This window comes from Hippoglossus hippoglossus, chromosome 8, assembly GCF_009819705.1.
Source record: "Hippoglossus hippoglossus isolate fHipHip1 chromosome 8, fHipHip1.pri, whole genome shotgun sequence".
NCBI lineage: Eukaryota > Metazoa > Chordata > Actinopteri > Pleuronectiformes > Pleuronectidae > Hippoglossus > Hippoglossus hippoglossus.
This window is the reverse complement of record NC_047158.1, coordinates 11796117-11813998: the sequence shown is the minus strand read 5'-3', so window position 1 is coordinate 11813998 and position 17882 is coordinate 11796117. Positions and strand designations below refer to the sequence as shown.

Genomic DNA, 17882 nt, shown 5'->3' with positions numbered 1-17882 from the left:
AAACGAGAGTGTGCTCCTCTGTATTGCTGCTATAGAGTCATAGTCATGTTGGATCTGGTGAGATTTAAGATAAGAGGCTAAAGAAAGGGCTCCTGTGCACAGATGCTCATGATCTGGAAAACCCCTTTGCACAGAATTCTTGGAAAACAGCGATGGTCTCAGCGGAAACACCCACATTTCGTGTAATAAAGAAATCCTTGCTCAGGTTTTTAACTCTATTATGAACTCTTTCTTTCCCGTCTCTCCTCCTCCTCACCCGCCTACTCTCCTTCCTGCTGTCTTGGAAGAACAGAAGGAGAAGTGGAGTCCGACTTGGCAGCCGGAGTGTCTCTCCATCGTCCTGCTTCTCTCTCTGTCTGTCGGTTATCTCTGCACTTCTCTTTCCCAGATTTAAGGCCTGAGCCTGATATAAACAGTCTGTGCTGCAGCCTCCTCCAAAGTGTTTGTCTTTCAGTCACGTGCAAGTTCTGCCTGTCTGCTCAGAGCCTCCATATCACACTGTGGGCCAAAGAGACGAATATTTCCAGAGTGTAATGGGACTGTAGGGAATCTTACAGAGGCCCCGCTAAAAGTTTCTTGAGGCCTCTTCAAACTATACAGCTTCACAGCTGAGTGGCCTGCTTTACCTCCAGCCTCATGGTGTTTTATAGTAGGGCTACGGTTCAAACTGCATGCAGTTAAAATGGAATTTATTCATTAGTCACTAGCTTTGCATTAGCAGGTCGATTAACTTTACAGCTAAGTATTGGACAAGTTTAAATTTTGACTTGATGCGGGCGCTTATGGAAAAGTTAGATCGTCACTCAAGTTGTTCCAAAAAAAAGAACCGGGGCTAATCCATGGCAAAGATTTAAAAAATGCATTATACATGTTGCAGCACACTTGTGTTCATCAGAGTTACTAACGTGATGATAAGAAAGAACAAGACATATATAGGCCTGGCAGATATAAGGAAGTAGCATCGTGGCTCATCATACACAGTGCAGGTCATTCAAATTAGATACAAATAACCACAATTAGACAGCAGAAAAGACACAAAGACAGATCCAGCAGAAGTATGCACAGATGTATTTATACAACGAGACATAAATCAAGTTACAGGAAGGCAGAATAATCCATTATGTCATGAAGACCAGGATAAACTGTGGCCTCAAGTTGGAAAATCCCCAAAGTTTCTTGTTGTATGAGGTGTTTGAGACGAAACTGCAAAATTTCATGGCAATCCATATTGTTGTTGAGAGATTTCAGTTTGGAGCAAAGTGATGGAACGAATGACGGATTTCATCATCACTTGAGCTACGCTGCCATCTTGGCTAAAAATAAGCAGTAATTTGTCTTTTCTTCGATTCCTGTTCCTAATCATCGGACCCCTGAGATTGATCTTTTTTACCCCGACTGCCAGGTTTGGAATCCAGGTTTATTAGCCGAACTTTCCACTATGGGGTTTCTAAGAGGAATTTTATAGGGTTGTAAACTGCTCTATCCAGCATTAGTCGTGCATGCTGGTAGGGAAAAGTGACATTGTGCTGATACTGGCATAGCTGCTGTCTCAACAGATCTGACTACACCTAGCAAACATCAAATTCTTCAGGGCTTAGTTACACATGCAGGCGTCTTGACTTCAGAGTGGCTGTTATTGTGTAACAGTTGAATCCTCGGTCGGTGAGGAAAGATCTTGTCTAGACAAAGTATGGGATTATCATGAACACTGCATGCAACAAGACTGACACACAAACCGGTGTTTTGTTGTTGTGGAAACGACACACGAGGTAAGATCAACAAGCATAATGAAGGACCACCTCTGCTCACTGTCACACATTGTAATTGAGGCAAAATGAAACAAACACGGGACCCTGCTGCCAAGACCACTTTACTAATCTGTCTCAAGATATGATGACACATGATGATGGCCCCAAAACTAAACCAATCAGAGGCTGGGTTTCTACAACCAAAGGGAAGAGGAAGCGTTTTTTGAGAGTGAAATTTGGCAAACGCAGCACTCACTCATGAATAAGTGACTGTGACGGGTTCTGTGAAGAGACGGTTGTTTCAAAGGGAACGTGTTATCAAGGCTTTGAAGATTCAAACAGCCGTGTTTGATGTAACCTCAGATTTCTGTTGTAATTTTCATAAAGGAGATGTTGTGGATGTCTCTCTTCTCTGATGAGAGCTGAAAACAAGGGACTGCAGCAGACTTGGAAAATGTAATTTCTTTGAGGTGAACAAATAAGCAAAGAAAAAACATGAAAAATGTACTCCCTATTAAGGCACGCGACACAGCCCCCATTACTGCACAGACGGCGACGCACTGTTCAAATTGTATTAATATTTAATGTATCGTGTGTCCAAATTGCACCAAATTCAACACTGTATTTCCTTGGGCCCTAAGAAATATACACTACCGTTCAAAAGTTTGGGGTCACCCAGACAATTTCGTGTTTTCCATGAAAACTCACACTTTTATTTATCAAATGAGTTGCAAAATGAATAGAAAATATAGTCAAGACATTGACAAGGTTAGAAATAATGATTTTTATTTGAAATATTAATTTTGTTCTTCAAACTTTGCTTTCGTCAAAGAATGCTCCATTTGCAGCAATTACAGCATTGCAGACCTTTGGCATTCTAGCTGTTAATTTGTTGAGGTAATCTGTAGAAATTTCACCCCACGCTTCCTGAAGCACCTCCCACAAGTTGGATTGGCTTGATGGGCACTTCTTGCGTACCATACGGTCAAGCTGCTCCCACAACAGCTCAATGGGGTTGAGATCTGGTGACTGCGCTGGCCACTCCATTACAGACAGCATACCAGCTGCCTGCTTCTTCCCTAAATAGTTCTTGCATAATTTGGAGGTGTGCTTTGGGTCATTGTCCTGTTGTAGGAGGAAATTGGCTCCAATCAAGCGCTGTCCACAGGGTATGGCATGGCGTTGCAAAATTAAGTGATAGCCTTCCTTATTTAAAATCCCTTTTACCTTGTACAAATCTCCCACTTTACCAGCACCAAAGCAGCCCCAGACCATCACATTACCTCCACCATGCTTGATAGATGGCGTCAGGCACTCTTCCAGCATCTTTTCACCTGTTCTGCGTCTCACAAATGTTCTTCTGTGTGATCCAAACACCTCAAACTTTGATTCGTCTGTCCATAACACTTTTTTCCAATCTTCCTCTGTCCAATGTCAGTGTTCTTTTGCCCATATCAATCTTTTCTTTTTATTGGCCAGTCTCAGATATGGCTTTTTCTTTGCCACTCTGCCTAGAAGGCCAGCATCCCGGAGTCGCCTCTTCACTGTAGACGTTGACACTGGCGTTTTGCGGGTACCATTTAAAGAAGCTGCCAGTTGAGGACCTGTGAGGCGTCTATTTCTCAAACTAGAGACTCTAATATACTTGTCTTCTTGCTGAGTTGTGCACCGGGGCCTCCCACTTCTCTTTCTACTCTGGTTACAGCCCGTTTGTGCTGTTCTCTGAAGGGAGTAGTACACACCGTTGTAGGAAATTTTCAGTTTCTTTGCAATTTCTCGCATGGAATAGCCTTCATTTCTAAGAACAAGAATAGACTGGCGAGTTTCACATGAAAGTTCTCTTTTTCTGGCCATTTTGAGAGTATAATCGAACCCACAAATGTGACGCTCCAGATACTCAACTAGCTCAAAGGAAGGCCAGTTTTATAGCTTCTCTCACCAGCAAAACAGTTTTCAGCTGTGCTAACATAATTGCACAAGGGTTTTCAAGGGTTTTCTAATCATCCATTAGTCTTCTAAGGCGATTAGCAAACACAATGTACCATTAGAACACTGGAGTGATAGTTGCTGGAAATGGGCCTCTATACACCTATGTAGATATTTCATTAAAAACCAGACGTTTCCACCTAGAATAGTCATTTACCACATTAACAATGTATAGAGTGTATTTCTGATTAATTTAATGTTATCTTCATTGAAAAAAACAGTGCTTTTCTTTGAAAAACAAGGAAATTTCTAAGTGACCCCAAACTTTTGAACGGTAGTGTATGTTCCAAGTGTAAAGCCGATAAAATGAACAGTTCTCGAGATATGTGAGATATCATGGTGTAATTTAACCTCTGTTATTGTCTTTAGCAACAGCAACATGCTCAAGGCGTTTCTACTGACTGTGATTTTCCTCTTGCTGCCCCACTTAACCTGTGACACATCTCAGCCTCTCCTGGATGGATTTGTAATCTATTCTAATGAATTCATTGATCCCCTGGATTTTTCTTTGATGTCATTTTGAGTGAATCCACTGCCATGGGATTGATTGACGTGACCTGTGTTAAGCTGCAGACATTCACGATCCCCACACAAGAGGATGTGTATGATTATTTTATCAATAATCATCAGGTGAACATTTTTACTCGTCCAATACCTGTAAAACTGTAATATGAATTTTAGCAGCCTCGATCAGCTGTACTTTAGCTTTTAGTGCTAATAGCTAATGCTAATTTACTAAACTAAGATGAAAATGATATAAGTATAAAATGAGAGCAGTATCAAGATGACTTTAATGCAATGTCTTTAAGTCAGAAAAATACCATTGATACCTCAACTGAACTTTTGTAGATGTGCATTCGAAAGAGAATAGAGCAGCTAACCGTTTGATTTGGGGGATAAGTGAAACATGATGTTTTGTTTGGCAGGATGTTAAATTCCACCGTTAAACATTTGTTTCCTGACAAAATAAAGATATAAATCATACTTATTTTTATACGCATGTTTGAAATCAATGTGATTGAAGGCAGAATCATGAGGCGAACAGGAAACTACCCAAATCTTGTTAGTCTCTATTAATGTGAAGGGAGACGGTGACCATTAATAAGAAGCTTCGAGAATTTTTCTTCATATTAGAACAGAAAAAACTAATGTGATTTGTTACTCCAGCATATTTATTTGGTTGCGATGTATTGAAAAGGTAGAGTTAGTCAAAAGGGCACATTCATAGTTTGTGAAGAAGAAACCTCAGAATAGAGTTTTTGGTAAAAATGACTCACTGAATTGAACTCTAGCGTTAACTCGAGACCCGAGTGCTGCTACTCCAGCCTCATTTAAGTTGTAGCAGATGCTGGAAAGGTGAGTGGACTGATTTGAAAATGATTGGAGTCCTCAGTGTTGCAGGCCTTATGGGAAATGCAGTGCAAAAACCCCATCGTCATAAATATCCTCAAGGCTCTGTGAAGTGAGGCTGGGCCTGATTTCATTATCAGGAGGGCTAATAGTTTGAGTTGGAATGGATATCTTCCCTGAAAGAGGGAGTTGAAGCAGCGGAGCCAGGTTTAAGATTTAAAAAAATGCAGATATATGGATAAAAAGAGGCGATAAGACTAGAGGAGGTGCACAGAGAACCGGTCGGACCAGACTGGGTGGTTGCAGTAGGAGGAATGTGGGCCATTTCCATCCTACTCTACTGTCACCTGTCAAGAGGCAGAAACTGTCAGAGGCTGTCCGTGTGTGTGCGCTCATGCTTTGTCTGCGTCTGTGCATACTTGAGAGCGGTGAGTAGGCGTAACGCCGTGGGGAAAAAACAATTACTTCACACCTACCAGCCACAATTGCAGCTTACATGAGCAGGAAACAGGCTGGGAAAAAAAAGAAAAGAGTGTGAAGCTCTTCCTGCAGGCAGCCACAGCACTGACACTCACAGTACTGACCATCATCTGGACACACACACACGTCAGTCATCATGGGAACTGAAGTGAGGAAACGGAGATGTGGTATGTAATTTATTCAGGAAAAGAGGTTTGTTTTGTGAAAGGATTATGTTGGATCAGATGTAGTTGTCTTATATTTTCACCTGTGAAACATCACGTATGTGCAGAGTCAATACACTGAAGAGAATGTAAACACCAAGTCCTTTAGTGGTTTATTTGTCAGTGTCACTGCCTCTTACACACTTACTTTCTTGCATCACTCTTAACTCAGCTGGGTTGCACACATTTGCAGCAGCAGCCTCGCCACAGTCATAGTGTTGTGAACTTGCGTAAGTGCTCCCTAATTAGCCTGTGGTGGGAAAGGCCTCCACTTGTTTACGCGGTTGCTATTGTTACGGGAAGACGGGTCCTAATCACAGCAGACATCCCCTCCATTGTCCCTCTGCGAGCCTGGTGAAAGTCAGGAAGTGTTTTACTGACTTTCTTGTTGACTCTTAGTTTTTCTTGAGGGTTTTTTAGCAGAAATGAGATTTACTAACATTTGATTGGTGTAAAAGGCTTTGTAATGTAGTTTTAGCTAATTAGGATTGTCTCTTCAAGAAATGGCCTTTTTTGAATCAAACATTGTTGGAACTGTTGCTCAAACAGCTCCAACTCAGAGAATGTATATAAAGGATGACTGAATAATGTATAGGCCATAAATCCCTACCTCCTCCACGTTAGGGGATAGGACATGGACCAAACTAAAAAGTGAAAGTACACATCAAATACATTTTTCTCTAAGATGGTTTCTGTCATTTTATCACACTTAATCTCACTTGTTAATCAGTTTTTTGATCTTTATAAAAACGGGGTGAAACATCATGATTGACAGCTGAGGTTGATTAGTGGAGCACGTGTAGCGACAGAACATCACTGATGTGGCTCAATGCTCCATCTATGATACAGTATTTATTTAGCTGACTCTTAAAAATTTGAGTTACTGCTTCACTGTATGGTTCTGTAAATTCAGATTATTTTCAGAAACACAAGGAAGTTTCCAAGAAAGAATCATACTGTGCTCATTCTTTTCAAATGATAAGCCAAGCCAACTTTTGGAGTTGGATAGCAGGTGAGCTGAGCATTCAAATGTGAAAACCTTTTTTCCCTCAATTTAGGACCCAGCTCCAAGATTCTTTCCAGGAAACTTCCAATAAATTATTGATAACAGACCTGAAAAATAAAGTGTTTCACCAGAGTGTCTTTGAATGCATCACACAAGCCCTTATTCAAAGCTCGTTTCAAACACAGAGCTTAATCAAAAACTTTAGGATAGATTCGTTGTAATAGGATATTTGAAGTGTCTCATACTAGAGTCTGCGAGCTGACTATTCACCAAACATTCCTTAATAGAACAAGGAGATCAATGTGCAAGTCCGTGTGCTCTGCTGCCCTGGATCCTGGAAAGATGTGACGGTCAAAGACGTTTAATCCTTTATCTTTGCGTTCTGCCAATAGAATCAGATGAATCCGATCCTAATCTATCCTCAATCTCCACAAGCATCGGTGAACTGTCTCAGGGCTGATCTCATCTTTCTTAGATGCACATAAATGGAATGAGGAACAGGCCAGGGATGTATTATTAAAACCCCTGAGTAGTGTTCAGTTATCAGTGAGTAAAGGGTCAGCGCTGCTACTAACACAACATCGAACCACATCAACTGTTGACTTACTTTGTGCTTCTTTGTAGTAACCAAGACAGTGTTCACTGGCGCCAACAAAGAACATCATTGAGATTATGTAAGTGTAATGATGCATTATGAGTGGACCTGATACACAGCCTCTGTTTTCAGCGGCATGAATCATTTGCTTGTGATCTCTTTTCCTTTTCTTGATCCCTATGTCTGTCTATATCAGGGCAAGTCATAGGTTACATTTAGAACGGAGTAATGAGGTTTTGGCAGTAAGGAGAGCTAATTATGATGTATATCTACTGTGAGCAGATCTGGCAATGACCCGATTACTATAAAACTCAAGAGGGATTTCTATCTTTTCACAAATAAGGTTAAGCAGAAGGGGAGATTGTCTGGGTCAGATTCGTTCAGAACAACATGATAATATTTGTAGAATTCAAGGGAGGAGTGGCGTCTGGGTAGATTATCCACGAGGCAGGACATGTACATTCTGCTGCTTGAAATCATGTCCTTTTGTTTGCAGCACATCGACACTGGCGACTGCCCTTAAAAAAAACTCTTGAATCTTTTGGTCTTTCAAAGTTGACATCCTCGTCTGCGTCTTCTCCGTATAAGCGCCTTGACATTCTGATCATTTTACAAGGGGACTGGCAGGAAAAGTCTTTATTTTTAAATGTCCAGAGCAACTGACTCAGACATTTGCATTCTCACATATGGCCCCTCCAGACAAATTCTGTAAAATATCCAGAGTTAAGTGCATGTTGTAAAAGCAGCTTATGTAAATGCTGCCTTGTTCTTGCTGCCTTAGCGGCACGTTGGTTTGTGACCTTTTCCTTGAACCCAGATGATGTTGTTGACCCGGCTGCTTACAGTTCTAGTAATAAGTGAGATTTAAAAATAGGGGAGGCTTTGAAAATTCTGAACCTTGTATCTTTCTGAGAACATGTGGTCAGTCAACCATGCATTCTTATGAAGGTAGTTATGTGATGTATTGATTATAACTGGAACAGCAGCCCCCTAAATCATCATATGAAAAGGCTGAGTGTTGTTGCATTGATAATCTGTGTGGCTATGCCCGGGGCTAAGCATGACATCTTTGTATATAATAATATAATATGGATCTTACTTTCGAGGAGGGAAACTCTATGGAAATATACTCTTTCATGTTTAATGCATCAGATGTCCTGTCAGTAGTAGTAGCCCTCACAAGGATTTCAGGTTACTCTGGGTACACAGCGGGGGGGGGGGGGGGGGGAACTGTGACCCGAAACAGAGTCCGTCCCCTCAGACAATTTGTCCCATTCTCCAGATCAAGCCGAGCTCTTTCAGCCGGAGTAGGAGGGATGGAGGAGTGTTTTGCGCATTACAGACGTAGGCTGCCTGCAGGGTCTCTTTGCTCCACAATTACTGCTTTATGAGGCTCCTTATCTGAAGCCAAGAACAGAAAGCAAAGGAGGCAGAGAGTGTGAAGATGTCTGGTGGTGCTGGTATCTGTTCCTAAAGTCTTTTCTTTCTTTGCTGCTTGGCATTCACAGCATCCTTTAGGTTCCTTGTTTCTCTGACTCGCAGACATGGTCTCTTCACAACTTTCTTTTTCTTGTTTTGTATCCTCCTTAGCCTCACAGACTGTTCACCTGGAGACTAAAAGTCTCTAAAAGACTCAGTCCACAGAACCCTGACGCCACCGCTGCTGCACACAGAGCTGTACACCTGTTTATTCAAAGTACGCAGAACCTGAACTGGAGAATCAAAGTCCTGCTGCAGCTCTTTAATTGTCAGTCTAATCCAAACAGGCAGGTTTAGAACGGGCACTGCACTAGCATGGATAAAAATCAATAGCAGCTAAGTTAATGGTAGCTTATCCTCATTTTACAATCCACAATTTCATCACTAACAAACAATATATCAAATAATTATTGGTTACATTTTGGCTATGATGGTTTCCATCGTGAAATTGTTGTAAAACCAGTGGAAACTACTACTATTGGTCTATCCTGACAAATTATGGATATTATTTAAATAGCTGTGTTCTCTTTATATAAATGTTTTTACATGCTACTCCTTCTTTCTCATCTTTGTTTCTTCTTTTGCATCGTCTTGTTGAAGTTTGTAGACCATCTCTACTTCTCACACACACACACACACACACACACACACACACACACACACACCAATGCTCACACAGTTAAAGAAGCCATCTACAACCATCTGGATCCCTGCTCTCTTGACTGGCTGCTCGTCTGTGATAACACGCGCTCCGTGCCCTCAGAACATAATAACCTAATGATCCATGCTTCTTCTGTCACTTTGTCTCACAGAGCAAGACGGGGCAGAGGGATTGATCCAGGGAGTGTGGGAGAGAGACGCAGCAGATAGATAGATAAAGAGGAGAAGAAATAACTTTATTTAACTAGTAATACTTTTCTGTTTCCATTATTTATAGTCAGGGGGAGAAAAAAAAAAAGTCTGAATTGCAAAGCTGCTTAGCGGTATGATTCAGTTGGGGGATTTGAATCTGCTTTCTCCCCCACTTCAAGCACTGGGGTGGGGGCGGACAAAGAGAGAGATAGAGGGGGGAGTGTGTTCATGTGTATGTGTGTGAGAGAGACAGCGTAGGAGCTCCATGTGAAAATGACCTACTTCCTGTCAGCTCGCTCTCAAATGGATTGCTGTTTTGTGATGTGTGGAGGAAAGTGGGGGAGGTCCTCCGACGGGTCTGGGGGGGAGAGGTTGCTGTGGCCCGGGTAAATGAAGGATAAGTAGGTGGCTCTGGGGAAACGCTCTGTGTAGAATAATATACATGTCATGCATGTGAAGTGTAAATTGTGTATGCATACAGTGGATAGTGTGTGCTCACCTGTGCATACAGTGTGTGTGAGCTCATGCAGTAAAACATGCGTGTTGTGTGATGTGCTGCGCTCTCTCTGCAGTGTTAATTACCACAAATAAGGGCTCGGCGGGAGTTGACGATCAGAAAGCCAATATTTGAGGGGGCGGGCCTCGCCAGATGCTCAGTGGTCTGTGTGTGTGTGTGTGTGTGTGTGTGTGTGTGTGTGTGTGTGTGTGTTTGCGTGTCAAACACACAGGATGTTATTCATGGGAGTCATCTGCTTTCAACAGGGAAGTTTGTGTGGTTTTAATTTGGGTTGAAAGAAAATTCTCACGAGAAATGTCTTCCTTTTATACGGCTTTTTTATCATCTGGTCCCACCACCTGCTGTGTATTGTACATACGTAACACTGTTTACACTCCGTGGCCACTTTATTAGATACACCTGTACTATGTGCCTGCACAGTTTGATACTACCTGGTAAACATAGTGGAGCAGCTGAAGAGCCAGTTATTTCCCTCAGGAGTCGGTACAACCACAAAGCACAAGAGCGAAAAGATTGTGAATATTGGACTCCCATTCGCCAGGTGGTCCTCAAGTTGCCAATAAAACAGATCGAACTTCTTCCACAACTTCAGTCCATTTGTCATCATCTTCTGCCTTCGCCCCCATGTTCTCCTCCTCAGTGGTGTCTTATTTGACAGATATGAAAGGGGGAGTAACACAAGGCCACAAATACATGTTCGAGTTTTGCACTGCCAGGCTTCCGAAGTGTCTTTGCAGCATATCGTGTTAAATCCAAGGTTTCAAAATGAAACGACACCTCTGTCTGTTAGTCTGTTAATTTAGGTCATGATTAATGTCTTTGCCATGGATTCATTGAACAGGAATGCACTGTCAGGCTTAATCCCTGTGACTCTGCCTGGCTAGTAGGAAGGTGAATTAATTTAATCCATCCTCACAACCCTGCCCCTCTTCCTCGCTCTCTCTTTCTCTCTCTCTCTCACATATATACTCTTTAATTTTTCCCCTCTCTGTATTTTCCAGTACCCGAGGACCTGTCTTTGGAGGAAAAAGATGAGCTGTCGAACATACGACGCAGGAAAAAAGAGCTGCTGGATGATATTGAAGTGAGTAACAGTCCATGAATTAGATTTTATTTGTTCCAGCAGCAGACGGTTATTAGAAGTTATGGCTGGATTATCAAATCGTTCTAAATCAGTTATTCTTGGCAAATCCTAAATCAATAGAACGTGTTATTGAAGCTGCTGAATAATGTTACATATTGAACATAGTTTGATTAATGTGTTTTCCCTGTGCATACACTCAGCATACGTCCAGATTCTATCCTATCAGGCATTTCCCGTCGCCTCCTAACGATCCAGCGTCTATTAAAGGCAGAAATACCCTCTTGAGATGATCCTATTAAAATCATATTGATTTGAACCACATCGTCCAAACCCCACTGTAACTGTAAGGGAACCTTTCATCTGGATGCTCTTCGCTTTTAAATCTTATGTAACCATCATCATCGTCATAAAATTAGGATCCTCCGAGTGTTTACTTGTTACTTCAGAGCTGCATCTTGATCCACGCCGTCCTCCTCCCCTCACTGTCTGTTTATTAAAAGTAATAAAGCACAAATTCTAATTTGCGAATTAGTTATTTTCCTGTTTTCTTCTCTGCAGCGGCTGAAGTTTGAGATTGCAGAGGTAATGACTGAGATTGAGCAGCTAACCTGTGTGGGGGAGAGGTGAGTTCATTTCGGTTCCTTTTCCTGCATTCATTAATAAAAATGCTGATTTGTATTCTCAGGCTGCAACGAATTCGTAAAATGTTTGAGTACTTCCTCCACCACTGACTTTTATGTACTATGTAAATAGTTGTTTATTTCTTTTAAACTTCTGTCAATGGACAAATCAGTTAATTGACTCATAGTTTCAGCTCTACTTCATTCTTTATTTTCTTCTTTACAGATATATAGTTGTTTCCACCGTGCGCCTCACACCTGTTGTGTATCTATGTGTGTGTGTGGGCCGTTTGTGTGTTAATCCCCCTTTGTTTGAGGAGCGAAGTGGGAGCGTCCCCTGACCAAACATCAGCCAAACGGTCTTTTTTCAGAGGGTTCCAATCTGTGTGTGTGTGTGTGCGTGTGCGTGTGCGTATCTGTGTGTGTGTGTGTCGTCTGAGATGCAGGTGGGAAAGGGACTCAGGATATTTTGGGCACACAGGAAACATAGAAACAGACACACATAGGTGGAGATTTCCCTGTGGGCTGCATACAGAATGAGCACCAGGCTGCAGGTGGGGTACAATAAAGACAGTGATGCAGCACAGTTGATTAAAAAAAAAATCACGTGTTCATCATTCATAAGGTATTTTCAGTTTTTCTCCTGTCGTAAATATACAAAGTCACGTCATGTCTTGCACGAACCATCACAAACTGACCTAGTGAACAAAACACAGCAGCCTGAGGACAACACCACACCCTTCACGGTTATTTGATGGACGTTCCTGTGCTTTTTTTCTCTGCAGCAAAACCACACAGAGAAACAAACAGATCGCCATGGGCAGGAAGAAGTTCAACATGGATCCTAAAAAGGTCAGGCCCCACCCTGAACTCCCACAAGCCGTAGAAACTGTTGAATTATGGTTTCATGATTTGATTGGGCCTCTTGAATAAATGAATATCTCCAAGCCATCCGTCAGTGTTATTAATGGGGAACTGAAATGAAAGTGTGCGCTCTTTCTTTTTTAAACAGGGAATCCAGTTCCTTTTGGAGAATGATCTTCTGCAGCACACTGCAGAAGACATTGCACAGTTCCTCTACAAAGGCGAGGGGCTCAACAAAACAGTCATCGGGGACTACTTGGGAGAACGGTGAGATCTCCAGTTTTCCCTCTGTTTTCCGTCCACCTTTCTTTTTTTCCCGCTCCCCATCTCTGTGTCGGATCGGCGCTGCATGTGCTCAGATGTGAGTATAAAGCCCCAGGAAATTGATAGTCTGGATTTATGGACCAGAGCAGCGATGAGAGAGACGGTGCCAATAAAGTATCTGAGCAGACATGTGGTTCTTATCGAAGAAGAATCAATGAGGATAGGACAGTCAAAACAACGGGGATTTCACGCTGCCTGCCTCAGCCCACACTGGGGCTGTCTGTCTGAAACTGGTGCTATGACTGGGCCTCAGCGATTTAGCTTTCATCTTGGCCCCAAAAAATGTGAAACGGTCGCTGCACCCTGCGTATTTCGAGATAAGATGAGTGAAGAGTCTGTTTCTGTTTGGAGAGAGGAGTTAAAATATTTGTATGTGTCCGTCCTCTCCTCCAGGGACGACTTCAACATCAAGGTCCTCCAGGCATTTGTGGAGCTTCATGAGTTTGCGGACCTCAACCTCGTACAAGCCTTAAGGTGAGTGACAAAGGAAAACTGTGGTCATAAAAAGAGTGTGTTACAGTCCACAATGTCCAGTTTGAGATGATTTCAAGTTTCTGAAAAGTAGTGATGTTCTGATACCTTTTTTATCAATTTTTAACCTGTGTGAAATTTTGTTGAATTGCTGACATATTAGCTTCCTCTGTCTAACCGTAAACTACTGGAAATCACCTCTTCTTCACCGCTCTATAAAACCAGTGGCAGTACAGTGCAACTGTTGCTTTCGAGCTGGGAGGGATTCTATAGATGGAACTAGTTAGTTTAGCTTTATTTCAGACTCAAAAGTCCATATCACTAATAAATTTAAATAAATTGATTACAAAATACAACACAAAAAATAGAGAGTACAATCATCACAAGCACATTGGGGTTTAAACACACACACACTGAAATCTTCGGCTGTATCAGAGGCCTTTCAGTTGCTGGTGTCAGTATCGGAACATCTCTACTTGAAATCATTGTTGCATCAGGGACTGTCTGTCTCGACAGTTGTAAGGTGAAAGGTAGATTTACAGCCACTAAGCATATAACAAAAAGACATCCTAAAAATATACTTGCACACATTTGATTGGCCGAGGCATTGAACTGTGGGATGACATCATATTGCGCTGCGGCAGAAATTGATCCAGGTTAAACGCCTGTGCACAGGAATGAATCAGAGGCTGAAATCATGCAGCGCTAATGTCAGTTTTCAGCCTGGAATTATGGTTCTCCAAAGATGCATGTAAACATCTCTGTGGGTATACGTAGAGAGGGGTGTTATGGGTAACCACAGGTTATGGAGGCGCTCAGACGACACCTCCTAAATGTCAACGATGTGTCAGGCAAACCTGCATGTCATGCTCGCTCATCTAACTCTTATCAGACATGAAAAAGAAGAAACATGCATATTGACAGCTCTAAAAATCACTTCCCTGAAAAATATTTTCCAGCCACTATTCTTTGTTGCTAATAAAGGTAAAATAATCTTGTTGATGTTATGGTTAGTTATTATAATGTCTAAAACCCCTCTAAGTTCTTTTATTCCATAGGTTCTCTGATTTATTCCATAGTAGACTTGTTAATTACTGTTAAACTCATTTACATCAATATTTCACATGTCGTTGAATTTTTTTCTCTCCCTCTGTTCCTGCTGTAACAGGCAGTTTCTGTGGAGCTTCAGACTTCCTGGCGAAGCCCAGAAGATTGATCGCATGATGGAGGCATTTGCTTCCAGGTACTGCCAATGCAATCCTGGCGTCTTCCAGTCCACAGGTACTACACAGACACAGACACACACAGAGACACACACACACACACACACACACAGCAGCAGATATATGAGTCAGACTGAGCCAGACAGTCCAGGACAGATAACATGGGCGAGCCAGACCACCTCAGCCTCAGATCAATGCTACTGACGGTCTGTCTTCCTTCATTAGACAGCTGGACCTGCTTGGACTTTGTACATCTTACATATGATAAACAGTGTCTCACTACACAGCCAGAAAACCCGTTTATTTTTCTTGTTCTCAGTCTGAACGTCACCAACAGTCCACTTACTTCTCCATTTTCCACCGTTGCTAGAAGCCTGCCCACTAATCGCACTGTAATCAGTATTCGTGTCTCCAGCCGTGATAATGAAATTGATCACTGGTCAATAGAGGTCATTAGTGGAGTCTTGGCCCCGTCGCACATTGTCAGGCTGCTCCTGTGTTAACCGAGCGAGTGTTGAGGACACAGGTGACAGCTCGGGTCATGAATATTGATGTGGTGCAGTGGAGACACACCCAGACTAAGTTATTGGTCATCTCTCAGAACTGGTGCACGCTGGGCCGTAAATCACAGAGCTGAGGATGTTGACTGGGGCAGGAAGTGTGTGGGTGGATGAGGTGGAGGACGAATCCCAGGAGTTATGATGTGAAACGGTGTGTGTGTGTGTGTGTGTGTGTGTGTGTGTGTGTGTGTGTGTGTGTGTGTGTGTGTGTGTGTGTGTGTGTGTGTGTGTGTGTGTGTGTGTGTGTGTGTGTGTGTGTGTGTGTGTGTGTGTGTGTGTAACAAGGCCTTGTGTGTGTCCGAATATGTGGCTTTTTGTTGATTAAATTCTGTCTTTTATTGTAGTTTTTTTAATGCCCTAAATTTAGTGGTGACTTAATCTTTATTCATTAATTTCTGTCTAATTAATCACAAATCATTGGTGCTTTCATATCAATACTTGAATATCCACCACTTTTCAGCTTCTGCTTGTTTTAAAATGTTTTAATTTCACTTGAGGAAAACATGAGAAGTTTGTGTTTTCTATTTCATTCTGTAACTATAAAGAAATGAATGATCAACAAATGAAGACTACGAGATTAACTGCAAGCAAGCAAAAAAGATGTTTCCACACACGCGGCATGGCTGTGCTGTAGTTTATGTTTCCGAGTCACACTCTATGTAATTCCCCCCACAGACACCTGCTATGTCCTATCGTTTGCCATCATTATGCTGAACACCAGCCTGCACAATCCCAACGTCAGAGACAAGCCCCCTGTGGAGCGCTTCATCTCCATGAACAGAGGGATCAATGAGGGGGGGGACCTCCCAGAGGACCTACTCAGGGTGAGAGCTTTGACTTTATTACATCATTAGTGTTGACAAATGTTTGCAATGTAATGCGAGTTTGATAGAATGTGTTGGTAAAACATGCAGTTTTGAGAATTAAAAGTGGTATATATGGCCTGTAAGTTTTTCCACCATGAAACTTAGGGAGTCATTCCTCACCAATCGACACGTTGCAGCTCAGCAGAATAAGATATGCGCCTGGATGCTAATGAGCTTTTGTGATATCAAAACCTGCTTTCAGACAAGCACTCGAGTCCGCACATTTTCGGTGAAATCTTCCGGAGGGGCTGTATGTGAAAACGCAAATGTCAGAGTCAGATGCTCAGGACATTTTCAGGAACTTTTTCCTGCCCAGCCCCCTGGTGACATATCCGGAAAATGTCTGTGTGAGCCCCTTGTGAGAAAACAGCACAAAAACAAGTTGATCTACTGACTGTAACTTACCTCTGTACTAAAGTGCCCTCAAAACTTGTTAAAGTTTCACCCAGTTGTCGAGGTGTGAATCACTTTGACATTCGAATTGAATCTGTCCATGTTGTGTTTAATGCACCATTCATTTTCTTTCCTGTTCTCTCTCTGCAGAATCTATACGACAGCATCAAGAGTGAACCCTTTAAGATCCCAGAGGATGATGGGAATGACCTGACGCACACGTTCTTCAACCCAGACAGAGAGGGCTGGCTGCTCAAATTAGGTTAGTGTGGCTCTGTGCACATTCCCCTGCTGACAGGATGCAATACATCCTGGATTAAATTGACTTTATTTGGTTAGTCTTGCATTTTTCTCTACAATCGTGGCTTTATTCTCACAGCGGCACGAGGAGATAAATTGCAGGATAGTGGCTGAGGACACTGGTCATACATGGTTCTGTCTAATTAGCCTCTAATCACTGACACTGACCTGAAATGGATGTAGGTGCACCTCTGTCACCTCTGTCTGCTCCAGTTAGGGTTAGTTTTTAAGCATTTTCATAAAAGCGACAACAAAAAAGACTAAAGGCAGTTCAATAGTTGTGCGTGTGTGTGTGCCAGGGATGCTTTCCCAATGATGCAATGCAGTTATTGTTCTTGTTCCGGCTCTGGTTTTTCCACATGTTTCTGTTTGTTTACATGTGTTTTTGATTTGGACCTCGCTCCACCGCTCTGCAGTTCACGGCACATAAAAAACGGAATTCCCGCTGCTCCAACATTCTTCACATACCACCAGAGCATCTCATCACCTTTCAGTTAAAACCCTTTTTAGAGTGCCGTTATTTGTTTACTGTTTAATTTTAGGTGGATTGATTATTGGACATAAAATGATGTAGTTTACTGATTATTGTTTGTCAAAGGTTGAAGGGCAAACTCACTGGAGGGGATTAAGATTATAATTACATTTACACACACACACACACACACACACACACACACACACACACACACACACACACACACACACACACACACACACACACACACACAGCTTTGACCTGCACATTCCTTTAACTCCCTGTAATGTCTCTGTAGTCTCATCAAACCAGTGAGTATGAATGCAAATAGCCCCACTGAAGCTCACAGACCTAACATGATTACATTTTAGTCGGGCTCCTCCCTGGAGCCATTTCCCACACCAGTTATCACTATAACATTTCTAATATGACTCTCTAAAAATAAACCCTGGGGGATGTGAAGGAAGAAATCCCTTTTTTAGCAAA

The 17882-nt window shown here is 42.2% G+C and overlaps 1 protein-coding gene across 3 annotated transcripts in view; it reads left to right on the top strand.

Moving 5' to 3' along the window:
- The window catches only part of LOC117765704 (cytohesin-3), a 32466-nt gene that overhangs the window by 9674 nt on the left and 4910 nt on the right, over positions 1 to 17882 (top strand). Inside the window, exons 1-9 of one of the 3 annotated variants that reach the window (XM_034592125.1) lie at positions 5464 to 5512; positions 11218 to 11300; positions 11859 to 11923; positions 12706 to 12772; positions 12933 to 13051; positions 13502 to 13582; positions 14748 to 14860; positions 16038 to 16186; positions 16772 to 16883. In XM_034592125.1, the coding sequence (XP_034448016.1) occupies positions 5479 to 5512; positions 11218 to 11300; positions 11859 to 11923; positions 12706 to 12772; positions 12933 to 13051; positions 13502 to 13582; positions 14748 to 14860; positions 16038 to 16186; positions 16772 to 16883 (823 nt within the window). In that variant the 5' untranslated portion in view covers positions 5464 to 5478. The other 2 variants (XM_034592126.1, XM_034592127.1) reach the window with 2 other exon arrangements.